At 28.5% G+C, this 14,392-nt stretch overlaps 1 protein-coding gene across 1 annotated transcript in view; it reads right to left on the minus strand.

Moving 5' to 3' along the window:
- Nucleotides 1–257: 257 nt before the first annotated feature.
- Nucleotides 258–14,392, minus strand: part of LOC111035594 (fatty acid 2-hydroxylase) — a 40,213-nt gene continuing 26,078 nt past the window's right edge. Inside the window, exons 4-6 of the mRNA XM_022317271.1 lie at nucleotides 2,488–2,620; nucleotides 1,324–1,443; nucleotides 258–623 (exon numbers count right to left, since the gene is read on the minus strand). Of these exons, the coding sequence (XP_022172963.1) occupies nucleotides 535–623; nucleotides 1,324–1,443; nucleotides 2,488–2,620 (342 nt within the window). The 3' untranslated portion in view covers nucleotides 258–534. The remainder of the gene's footprint in view (nucleotides 624–1,323; nucleotides 1,444–2,487; nucleotides 2,621–14,392) is intronic.

Below are 14,392 nucleotides of genomic sequence, written 5' to 3' on the forward strand. Positions count from 1 at the left end.
ATCTCGTGAGGATAACTCGTAAAAAGCTTTGGCACACCAACCAGTCAAAGTATAAATAATATTGTTTTTATTATTTAAAAAGACAAAAAAAAAAAAACAATAATAATAATGATAATGTACAGAGTAACAACAAAACAGCTTTAAAGTTTTGTAATACCTTTGAACAAAATAGCAATGAAAAGCGACAATAAATACATTTATATATATATATATATTGTATGCATAACAAAATGAGACGAGTTACATATTATATATAATATACCATTGTGTTATGACTGCTTCGGTGAGCGGGTCATTTTTTGTTAAATTAATTGTAATATTTGAGTTTCATTAGGCACTCCGAGATTTGGTGTGATTTCTTTCCTTTGTATCATAATAATAATAATAATAATAATAATTGTATATATCAATACATATACACCGTACATATATATATATATGAATATGTTTATATATATAATATTATAATTTAATTTGTTTTTTTTTTAATATAATATATCATAATTTTTAAGGCACGAGTTAACGGGTAGTAGGTTAGTACCATTTTAAACATCGGCTAAGCTTTTTCAGTGCAATTGCTGTGCCGAATATGTGGTCCCAAAATTGGCTGCTGATACCGAAACCTGAAACACATGGATAACGAGGCCCGTCTATAATATTGTTATATCTAGGAACAAAAATAATATAGACTGTAGAGGGGGTAAAATGTACATGCACATTATGTAATATATACACAGGGTGTATCACTATCACATCATTTGATTCGTTCATATGTAACTTATAAATGTAAAACTGTCAACTCCTTCTGGTACACTTTGTGTATTATGCATACACAAATAATGGGCAAAATATATTTTATGGTCGAAATGATTGGGGGCCAACGGATACCATTTCACTACATTTTTCTTTCTTTTTTTTACATTATGCACCCGTCTATTTTATAAAAATAACGAATCATCCATGTCTGACAAATTGTAATTTATCTTAAACTATAATAACATTACCACACTATGATTCTCATGAAAACAACGCCACAAAATATTTTTCAAACCCAGGTATTATACCAATCTAGTTCTCCCAAACAAAAAATATTCACCTATAAATATATTTTTTAAAGAGGATATACATAGCAGGCAGAGTATTTATGAAATATTAAAGTCCTCTCCCTTACAGAGTTTCTTAAATTCTTGTATAAATTATAATATTATACTGCGCAAACGTAGGAGGTGACTATATACATATAAAATGTACATTTTATGAATATTTTACATTTTTATAGAATATTGAGTATGTTGTTATCATATATTGTAATTGTATACTGACCGCTCTCGTGGTGCGCGAAATGATGTTGGTTGTGGTATCTTTTCATTGTGTACAGGTACGAGCCTTCCCTGGGACATCCGTAGTGTAAGTAGAAATGTATTAAATCATAAGTTACATAGCCTGCGAACACGATTGTACAAGATTAATGTCTGTTTTTATAACGATATCACTATAATAATTTAAGGTTCAAGTTGAAGCACTATAATTATATTACCTACAATAGGACAATCGATTTATAGCGTCGTCCGAACTTCTTTATTTTTTAAAACGAAAACAGAATATTACCTATAAGTTAGACGGGTCATTTCATTATCACCGAAGTGAACAGTTATGGTGTGGATAATAAATAGTACCTAATAACCTCCTAATTCCTAATACCTATTACCAACTTTACACTTAAATTGCATTCAGTGGTGCATTTATTTAGACATTTATAGAACAGGTCAACGTGTTCCTAGAACGCCCGCTCCTTACATTCTACCATTGATTATAAATACTATCTACCGATCATATTACACAGCACAAATATTTGAAAACTTTTTTCTGAGGGCAACAAAGATAAATTGGGTAGGTAGTGAAATAATAATTTCGAAGTAATGATTTTATATGTTTTGCTTTCCCTTGTCTGGTGTGAATTCACATACATTTAATACTGTGATAAGCAAAGGTATATAAACTTAAATACATTTATTATGGCTAATGTAGCCTTGTACTCCTATTGGCTGTATTATATATGTGAATTAATTCGTAATGCGTTTGAAGGGCTGAAAATGACCTCTCAGTTGAAGTGTTGAACAGTCGTCAGTTTGTTATTGGAGTTCATAGGTACCAGGTCAGGTACGTAAGATACTCATTATTTCGATAACTATTATCGTTTTTGAAATAATGAGTGTTCTTCGATTAAATAATCACTAGGTATTGCGTAGCATTCTTAAAAAAATATCGAAGTACTGATATCATTGAGGTGATATGTTCTTATAAATTCTTGTTGATACTTCTATTTGTTAGGTTAACATAACCTAAGACGCTGGCGCCTCTCTTAAATGCATTAAGGCTTATAAGCATTTAAATTTTATAAATATTAGTAAGTCAGTGAGGCTTTATAGCTTAAAATACTAAATTATTGACTAAATGATGGTATATTTTATCATTTCGCACACTTACCCGCAATCATGCCGGCCAATACCAGAGGCGCCATCCAATGAGGAAACAGCATCAGGTATATGGCGTAAGCAGCCGATATAAGTACTGCTGCCGGCCCAGGCGGAAACAACAACCGTCTGTCGTCGAATGGCACCTGTTTGCAGAACACGACAAAACACAATTAATAAACAATAATTTAATATAGTATAAAAGTGTACAATTTGGATTTGAAAATCTCAAAATCTCTGATTAAAATCTCAGATCAAAATCGCGATAACAATTTAAAGATGTGTCGGTACACGTCTGTAGAGGTTGGATTTCCACTAATAGCCCAATTTATTATAATGACCAAACCAATTCAGGCCTGAACAATAATTTTCTATAAGATATTTTAGTTGTTTTTGGCACTTCCATTGATTTCGTTCTAAATCCACCACAGGATACACCGCGAGTACAAGGAGTTCCTTTATTCTCGTATTCAATGCGAGCCATTGGTGACTATAATTATGCAATATAGTAATATAAATATTGCACCAAAGCGACTGCGGTTACGTGTGAAACGATGTTTTTTCAACACTTTAAAGTTTAAATTAATGGTTAGCCGGACACCGTATAGTGACAAGTGAAAAGGGCTAGATTAAATTTGAATATTCGAGGAATCGAATTAGCTGTTAAGGGTTATAGGTAGATTTTTCACATGCTATACATAAACTTAATCAAGTCGTTAACCTTTTTAGACCAATATTTTTTTTGTGAAACTTTTTTGACTGTAAGACAACAATGGGTACAATAGGCTTCAACTTTCAAATACCATATGGAATTCATGATTATTTGCGAATAAAAAATAATATGTGCATAACACTGAATAACACGTGTGTAATTATTATTTTCCAAATAAATATTTTGCTAAAAACGTGTTGAACCATAAGAAATGATTAAAACAAATACAATTCGTAAATATTATTACATTATATTATGTATAGTAGCCTGTGAATAAAAATATGTGGAACAGTACCACTTAATAATAATTTATACCGAAATATATAAATTTGTAAAAAAAAATACACAGTTTATGGTGATTTTGGTTGGTGTGTGAGATGCGACACGCACGGTTTAATGTAATGGGAATATTTTTATTGCATTATTATTTAATGCTCGAACGCGATTGATCATCATATTTTAAAGACGTCTCTGATCGGAAATATGTTTATTATGGATCTATAAAACTAAGTTTAAGTTTTTACATTTTGCTAGTAATTTTTTCTACATTTAACGTACTATATGATATATGATATAATAATAGGAAGGTACATAATATATAATAAAATAGTTACACAGTCAATTTTTGATGAGTTAGAATATAATAGAGAACAAACATTTGTTTCTATAGAAGATTCAAATGTTCAAATGCGAAAATAAATAGGTAATATTTTAGCGTTAATTCCGTTCCTCTTTCGCCTTAAAATCTGATAAGTGATAATTATTTACCAAAAAAAATTAAGGTTAAATCGTCATAGTTTTCATATAATTCGTCTAATACACATTTCTTTCTACCACATAAATTAATTAAGACGAAAAACAGAAATATCTAGTTAAAATTGTATTACATATAAATAAATATAGGTAATTAGGTTTGGTGTTTGGTTAATATTATGTGTATAAAGTACATATATATGCAGTATAATATGTATGTAGTAAGTAATTCCAAACAACATAAAAAAAATTGTAAATAAGCAAATAACTGCGTATGAGGTATATGTAGAAAAAACACGAGCAGGGCATTATTATTTGAATATAATGTTATCTAAATAATCATCTAAATAACATTTTATTCAAATGCATTTTTTTTTTTTTTACAATTAGGTATACCTATTAAGACTAAAAATGTGCACATATATCGTTGCAGGACAATGGACATGTATTGTATAATTTATATCGTTATAATAGTCGGAATATAATATAATATTAATGACGCTTCAGGTATATATGCGTGACTTATCCAATAAAACAAGGGTCGGTCACTTTGAAGTCTGATGCATATATACCTTTGTATGGATTTACAAATATACATTTCCTACATGGAACTGCTATCAGTCAGCCGAAAGTTTTAACAATACATTTGACGTAAAAACGTATGTAATTTCTTCAAGTCTTACTAATGGAAGGCCGCCCCGTCGGGGCGTTTCGCAGCGAATTTCCTGGCCGTTTAAATTATTAAAAAAACCAAGCGTGAGTGATTTATGTATTATTAGCTAATAATTATTTAGCAACTACTTAATATAATATGTGACCTACATATTTAACAGCCAAGTGAACACAGAGACGGCACGTGTATAGGGCCGCTAGCGTATATTTCATACTATATTATAGCAAATATAATTTATTAAAAGTACCTTTTAAACGTGTTTGGATAGACGACTCATACGGAACGATGCGCTTATGGATTAACAATTTTAGGACTAAAACTAAACACATTATAATATATATAACCTGCATCATTGTTTAGTTGTATTATATTATTTTTGTTATGCACACTGTTATTTGGAACACGTACCTATCTATTTTGTTTAATATATTCGTATTATATATTTCAGTAACATCAGTTATTTTGTAAGATTTAAAAAAAATTTAAAAAACAGGTAAAGTCAGCCAATCTGCTGTATGGTAGGTTTATAATGTAACATTTTGAGTAGGTCACTGCAATGAATAGGTTCAATTGTAAATAGTAATACAACGATAAATCATTGCTTACAGAAAGAGACGAGTGGATAAGCATCTATTTCTAAAGATAACACGTGATGTTATACTGTATTTATATAATTAATAGTATTTGATCAATTTGGTAGGTTGGACTATTTTTACTAAGCTTATCGCATATATAAGTCAATGGCAATGTAGAATAGTGTGAGTAGGTTCGTGGTATATGTTGGTAAAATGAAAAAAAAACTCTTCGTAAAGGTCATTAAGCGATTGGCGAGTATTTTTTGTATGTACTGTGTATAGACATACCCTATGTAGGCCATTCCGATTTCACAGCTGAGTATTCGTCAATAATATCGGATTTTTTTTCGATAATGTCATCAGAATAGTGCAAATCATATTCTTATTCTGTACGGCAATGTCTACCAAAATTCAATATTAAGATCACCAACATATTCACGTGAAATATCGTACGAGGCCCGGCAAGAGATCGGGTTAATATGAATCTCTGGATTGATTGATATTCCTCTGTGAATGTCATTAACGATGATCATCGGTTGTTGACAAGAAGCGTAATGTTAGACTGCGCCGCGAAGGTATCGACACGGTGTCTTTACAGGAGACGCTTTCGATATTTTTTAAATTAATTTACATTGAAAAAACGAAGGAGACACCCCCACTCATTAATCATTTATTAAACTACGACAATCACCTGGTTGCATAAAATAAAACAGGAGTCACTGCACCACTTTTAATTTCCCAAATGTTATATACACAGCTCGATAATTTAAGTGTAAAATAATTTCCTGCAAGCGCGCAGCGGAATGTTGCACCGCACGAAGCACGCGAAATGTATGATAATAATAACAATATTGTTAGTCAGTCAACTTTGGATGAGTTGGAACGATCATAGACCAAATAGATTATAGAACTTCGGTGATCGCTGAAACAGGTGTTTTTTGTGAGTCGATTGAGAGCATACTGTAATTTTGTGCAAAAAACTTGCCAGCTAAATGTCTACAACTCGTAGGTAGATATAACAATACACATAATGACCCAGTTTTTCCTAAGTCGTAATATTAAATTGATTTTTATTAGCAATCGATGATATTGGTACTATAAGTCCATAAATGTCATTATTATATACGACTTTAACATGACAACGAAACATTAAGTTTAAATACAACTCCATTATCACGTATACAACAATAATGCATATTTACGACTACATGCACGTGTCGTCGCCGCCATATTTACTCCCACTTTGTTGCAATTTTTTTGTTTGCAAACCGGGTACTTGCTTTTTACAATTTCCAATTGTAAAATGACGGTGACATGACGTCAATATAGATAAAGCACCGACTATGCCGAAGGCCCTTATCATGATCGGCTTACTATCATCAATTGACGCAGATATGTGCTTAATGACGATATATATTTTTGATATGTTAAATGTTATTTAAAAAAAAAAATATAAAAAAAAAAACTGATAATGTCAAAAACTGATGTTTTTTGAATACTCCTTTTTCCCCACTGTTTAAAAAAAGTAGGAACTGATAATTAAAAGTACAAATAGTATCAACTTGACCAAATTTGGTTCCCTCAAAGTTGAAGATTCAAATGTTTTGCTCCAAAACGTAAAACAAAAAAAAATACATAAAATTACTGTAGGTATAATAAAACCAATAAATTCCTCGCTATGTGTTTGATATGTAAAATAAGACTTGAAAACAAAAGAGTTAGTCTAGACGACAGTGTATTGTAATTCGAATATAATTTTGCACGTAGCACGTAGGAATGTGATAGATACTTATGTACTGAATGTAAAATTTAATATTTTGAAATTATTGACAAGATATGAACAAGTGAACAAAATACAGGAGTTATTGTTTTGTCAGTCTAACAACAGTAATCAGAATATCAGTTTTGTAAACATGACTGATATATTGTAATATAATATGAGATCCATGTTTAGATAGAGATACGAGCAAGGCCGTAGAAGGGGGGGGACATCCCCCCCCCCCCCGAATTTTTTTTTTAAATAAGATTTCATTATGTTTTAAATAAAGATTAATTTAATTTAAATAATGTTTTTATATTTTCATATTTTATTATATAATATAACATATTTATACTCCACCCCCCCCCCCCCATAAATATTTTTCTGGCTACGGTCTCGTCATAAGTGATAGTGTACGACGATTGATGGTTTTCCAAACACCATTCAAGTAATTTATATAAAAAAGATTGCGGATATTAACTTTTAGTGAAAATTTCATGTCTCTATGACATTTTTTTTTAGAGTTGCATAAAAAACCAAAATTGACTTTGTTGAACACCGAGTTTCCGTAAAAATGTTAGTTTTTTCTTAATTTTTTTGTTTATTTTTCCTGCTGTTTTTGAAAACCATTGGATATCTTTTACTTTTGACTTCACAAAGATGCTGTTGAAGAAAATTGAAGTACTTTCACTGTCCCAACACGTCATGATAGACACAAAAAAAAATGTAATAAAAAAAACACACACTATTGTAAAATCAATTCATCGCTCTGCTCAGAATCTAAAACAACAGCTAAATAATATCAAAATACAATATCACGCATTTTATTCAAAGTATAGAATAAATCGAATTTGTAGCTATCATAGATTAGTTTTTGATCAATAGAAAGAAAAAGCAAATACATTCAAAATCCTAATTCTATCAATTAGTTTAGGTACAAATATCATAATTAAATTTTGCACTTGAAACTGATGTGCAGTCCTTCGTATATAATCGTATCTGCTTTCATTATTATTATAATCACCATACATAAGTTTTTGCTCGGTCATTTTAATCTTTTTTCGATGGCGGTCGTTGTCTTACAATTAATTGTTAAAATTTCACCAATTGATACGATTGATTTGAACTTTAATTACGAGGTTCATACCACAAAGTTGTTTCGAGAGGATTAAAGCTTTTAGGATAATCTATTAGGTAATTGTAGTGCTATTTAGAATGTAAAACTAAATAGCGATAATAATCCGATTTTAATTAAATATTACTTTTAGTCAATAAATTTGAAACTCTGAACTACAGCTCTTAGAACCGATGAGCGTGTCTATTCGCATGTTTTTCTGTTTTTTTATTTTATCTGACCTTGATTAGAGCTTCAATTTTGGAGACATTAGAAATGTGATTATGCATTATTAATGCATTTAACTTTTTAGTATTAGATATATAAATTCAGCTTCTAAATTTCTTTTCATTTTGCGCATACTAAGAAATGCTTTTTTCGGTCTTTAAAATTTAAGCTGAAAATGTCGCTGCCTCCTTCACTTTATATAATATATTGTAATTAAAATAAAATCAATTTGAAAATATCACATCCAATCAGCAGTTGTTATCATTGTTGGACACTATCAACAACCACTATCTATTGTCACGCTATCGATAAACCAAAATCTTTTGACAGTTTACCATAATATAGTACATAATCCCTTGTTAGTACAATAAACATAAACAATTTAATTTGCAAACACATTGCCATCAACTGTACAAATACAATTAAACGTGCGTCGAGTGAATCCCGAGAAGAGTATATTATAAGAGCACATTATAGTCTATTATATGTAACGTAGAGTTTATCAAATAAGAACTAGGAAAATAACATTTATTCTAGTTTCTGTTCTTATATTTTATAACCTACACATTACATAAATACAGAACCAATGCATATAAATATTTTAATTAAATAAGAAAAATAAATAAATGGCATTTTTGTTTTTTTATCACCTTAAAGAGAAATTGTTTTCTATGTTTTGACTTGGAAAATTAATTATTCATCAATTAGTAACAGTTGTTTGCAAAGGTAGGTTTTAAAAATATAAAACAAAAAACATTCAACTAATTTAAATTTGAGAAACAAAACACGATTTTGTTCTTTATGCCATGCAGAATCGTTGAAGTTAGATAAAATATAACCATTCAAGTACACGGTACTAAGAAAAAAATATATTCAAAATCCTTTGTTAGTCAACAAACCTATTGATATCTGAATAACAAACAACAGGATCAAACATGACTATACTTATGCAAAGCTGGGTTTGCTATAGAAATACTTATATCATGAAGCAAATCACCCCATAACGGTGGAAAATTCTGTAAATTCTATTGTATCTACAACATTTATATCATAAAGTAACAAAGTAGCAACCATTATTTTACACTCTATTTGATGTAACGAAGCAAACGGCATTGGCTACTAAAAAGCTTTTCAAAACAGCTAATAAATAGGGTTAAATACCTTTGAAATAAATGAATGAAAAAAGAGAATGCCTATTACTGAAAACTAATTTCATTTTTACCGAACCACATGTAACAGTAACCGCAAGTTATAACTTAATATAATATTTCAATTCAAATTCAAAAAAATTAAAGTTTAAGGTTAATTTATATATTGTATTTATAAAATGTACTAAATGAAAATGTAAAGAATTTGCTACATGTTTACCTTTAGTAATGTAATATTTAAACGTTTATTGAACCGGATGTATGAACAGTGAGCACGGTTTGCATACAAAATATATTTATGTATACGTTTAATATTATCTCAAACTAAACACTACTGAGTCAACTGATAAAAAAACTGTTTGTAATATTGTATTATGATTTATAATATTATTTATTTTATTCTAACATTTCTGTAGACATGAATAAACCGAAATTTACTAAGTAAGATAAATGTTTGGAACATACAGTACATTAAATATATAGAGAATAATCGAGTGTCTGAAAAGTTTTATTTATGCCAAAGAAATTTTTTAAATCAAAAACACTTATGTATGGTAGGTAAGTACTAAGTACTTGGTATTTGACAAACCCAACGATTTGTTGCCCAAAATATTGTGCAGAATACTGTCCCTTCGACAGTATATTATACAGGTGTGAAGTTCCCGAGATATTTTGACTGGATTTTTTTACACATTGCTTTTGAAAGCCCGAAAAAACCATAAATTTCAAGACTCTAAAAGTCTGAAGTCTATACGTTTGGGTCGTAACCGTCGTCATTTTGAAGGATTCCCTGCACTGACGTAGGACACTAGGACGCCGAGAAATCGATTGAACACGGACCGGACAAGGGAGGATCGGGAAAATATAGCTTTTTGCTTCTCATTCTGAATAGGTTACACGAGTCGTGTTAGGTCCGAAGGCATCTTTACCCTTATTTGCTGTTTTATTGTACTCAAACACCCACTAAATTCCGGGTCCACCGTATCGATCCAGAAATGAAAAACACGAGTAGAATTGTCATTCATTGTTATACTGTTTTTCTATGCATGCAGTCTGTATATGAATATTAAGAAATGGGAAAAAGTTATTCACTATGTATACATGAAGATCATAAGTTTTTTTTGTTAATGATTATTTGTACTACTAAATTCTCATAAATAATATTAAAAAATTAAATTAAATGTCTGCAATAAATAACATAATAGGTTTAGTATAATATATTTTTAAATTTGTCATGTTCTGCTTCATATATATAAACCTATAAATTAAACAACTTTGTAACAAAATGTATGTTAATTTAACACTATTACTAATCAAAGTTTAAATTGCTAAACCAAAGAAATTAGGGCAGAAATAGGTACATTGAGCATTGCAGATACAATCACATGTAGCAGTAATTTCGCATGTTGTGCAGTTAATTTGCAAAGTAATTTATTTTATAGTTTTATTAGTCGAATGTTTAGACACGTATATGCCCAGACAATAAAAATAACAATAACCGTCGTTTTCGTCAAATAAAATAATGTAAGAAAAATAGCTTAAAATGTTTAATAAGGTAAGTACGTGTTAATTGATATGTCAAGAAAATAAATATAATTTTAAATAAGTAGGTACATTTTTTAACAAACTATGAATAATTAGTAATTACATAGTAAATTATACCAACAATAACTTAAAATCTTTTAGCAAGCGGTAGAAATGAAATAAAACAAATTAAGTAGTAACCTATCATATTATTTTATCTATAACAAAATCGAAATTAAGTGAAAGTTTTGATACACGGTGAATTTAAACGAAGACATCAGATTTATGATATTAATATTTTGTCATAAATGAATCTCAGATACGAATAAAAAAAAATATTTACGTTTATAAATTATGTACTTAAATAATACGATTTTCAAAATGGAGATGTATGAATTATGGATAACTCGATTTTTTTTGAAAATAATTTAATTGTATTTTTAATATACAGAACATATCCTAATTATACGATTATATGAAATACAACCAAATTTGTTATATGTTCACAACTTTATTAATAAAAGAAAACTAATACATTTTTGATATAGTTTAAAATTGTTATATTTTATGAATGATAAATATATGTTTACTGTTAATCATCGTCTATCGTTTGTAAGTGACGAATTTTAATACAGTAATACGTAATAGACTATAATAAATATGAAGGTATTTAAGTTAAGATGACGTAACGGAATACTATAATCAATAGACCGTAATCAAATATACTATAATATATGTTATAAAAAAACATGTAAGTACATAATTAACACTAACACACTAACATTTAAAATGCTATATTAGTGTGGGATGCAAGTTTTTCATTTCTCTTTTAAATGAAATCCACCTCGTTCGGCTATGAATATTTTTTATTTTTGTGAAGTTGTGGAATGTTGCGTTTATTATATAGTAGGTATGTCATCATAGGATAAAACCTCACCGACCAGTTTGTTAAGACACCTACACTTTTCATACAATATGCCCATCTGAGTACCCATTGTAACCCACTTACCAAGACAATAGATAATATTGTTGTTTATAATCAATTTGTAAAATCATTTTTGAATTTCGGCGAGGCCGTAATAAATTGGTAAAATATACGAGATATAGGATAAACAACGCACAGGTGCACTAATGTATGGTATCACTAATTATTTTCAATTGCCAGTGATATTATGTTTCGACTTATGAGATAATTAATTTGTAAATAAAAAAAAATGTTTGATGCACTAATGTACGATATGACTAATTATTTCAATTACCAATGATAACTTAGATTTGTATTCGCTGTTTGTTTGTAAATTGAAATAACGAATATTCTAAAAATAACGCCATTAACTAATAAGAGTAATAGACACTTTACATTTTTGAATTTTTGATACCCGCAGTGTAATGTGTTTGCTTCTTCATAGTATCGAGTATTATAATTCAACAGTTTCTCTTGAAGAAGAATATTGTTTAACTACTAACCAGTTAGATATAATAGGTGAAATCAGTTATTTAGTCATAAAAAGTAAATTGCCATATCTTTACCAATTAAATCCTTAAATATAAAATATACATAAATAAATGATAATAATTAAACGAAACTGTTTTTCACTTTAATAATATATTTAAAAATAATATTGATAGTAATAACTATTATTAATTAGTTATGTTAATTATAGTATGGTAAAGTCACCGTCTTGGATTTTTATTACATGTTAAGTCATAACTTCTAAATTATAAGTCATGTATAAGATATAGGTACTAACCATAACAAGGATTTATTCATAATTATGTGCTGAAGTTAAACAGGAATTTAAAAAAAATACTTACATAATATATTTTATGTACTACAAAAATATAAATTAAGTTTTAATAAACAGGATTCCTATACACATAATAATCAAACACAAAAAGCGGTTAAATTAAAATATCATTGTACATGAAAAACGATTCTGAGCGGAGACACTATGTCAGTCTAGGATATTTTATAATGTTATTACTTATTATTAATACGGTAGCCGGTAAGTTGAATTAATATTATTCTTAAATTATCAGTGATGCAGGAAAAATATTATTTATACTTATGTAAAAGTAGGCTGTTTTGAAACGAAATTACAACGAAATTACAACAACCGCAATTTTTTGTGTTCATATGTAATTTTGTCTAAATTTTCACTAAAAAAAAACAAAAATAAAAAAAGCTGTGTTTATATTTTTTTTTTATATATTTTGTTTTGGTTGCAGAATTAACAACTTACGTAGAACCTTAATTTAAATTTTCAATTCTTAGCCATAAAAGTTAAATATTTAATACATTTTTTATTACAAACTCATTTCCAAATTTTAAATTTGAGAAATTTTGTCAAAATTTAAACTTTAAAACTATAAAACAAAAACATGGCAATGTATTTTAAATTTTTTATTCAACTGATATTGTTAAAATATATCTAGAGTCTTGTATTGAATTTTCATGCTTTTTGACCCAACTTATAAAATGTAATTAACATTTATAGAAAAAAAAATTTGAAAACTTCATCAAGTCAAATATTAGATATGAAAAGAAATTTTTTTTTGAATTTCTAACTAAAATAATTATCGAATTTTCGTGATTTTTAAGTATTTTGACGAAATTTGAAAATCAGAAGCCCAAAAAGAATTTTACAATGCAATTACGCTCAACTTTATTTTAATTTCCACTAAAAGAAACCTTGTGTAAAATGTTAAGTTTTTTGACAGAGGGAAACATTTTTTACAGACATTAATCGAAAACTTCTATGCCTAATAATAGTTCAACATGAGCCAAAATATTTTGAAAAATGTACCTATTATGTATAGAGAATGCCAACACAAACATTCGGTGAAAATTTCATGTAATTATATCTAAGGTTATTTTTTTTAGAATTCCACTAAAAACCAAAATCGATTTCTTCGGAAATTGGTTTTGCGTAAAAATGTCAGTTTTTTTAAAAATTTTTGTTTGTTTTTCCTGCCGCTTATGAAAAGTTGCTTTTGAAGAAAATCGAAGCACTTTTACTGATCCAAACCTTGATGATAGACACAAAAATAAAAAATAAATGAAAAAACACACATATCGTAAAATCAAAACATTCATCGCTCCGCTCAAATCTAAAATATTGGCTCTATGATAGTATTATTCATCTGAAAAATGTTTATGATCATTAATGACAAAATATTTCATCGATGATACATTGAGTAAGAATATTATTGATATTTTAACGCATCATTTTTTATTCTTCAAAATAAATTATCCTCAGTATAAAAACCATTCAACTCTTTTAATTTTTTGTTTGATCAAATTTTTACTATTAAATAATATATTACTATCATAGGTACCTAACTATTTTTTTCTTTTATTTGTATTTTATTTATGGTTCCTTAATTTTATCTTGTAGAATTCACGCCTATACTTTACAGTATTCATACCAC

The sequence above is a fragment of the Myzus persicae genome, unplaced genomic scaffold (genome assembly GCF_001856785.1).
Source record: "Myzus persicae strain clone G006 unplaced genomic scaffold, MPER_G0061.0, whole genome shotgun sequence".
NCBI classification, from domain to species: Eukaryota; Metazoa; Arthropoda; class Insecta; order Hemiptera; family Aphididae; genus Myzus; species Myzus persicae.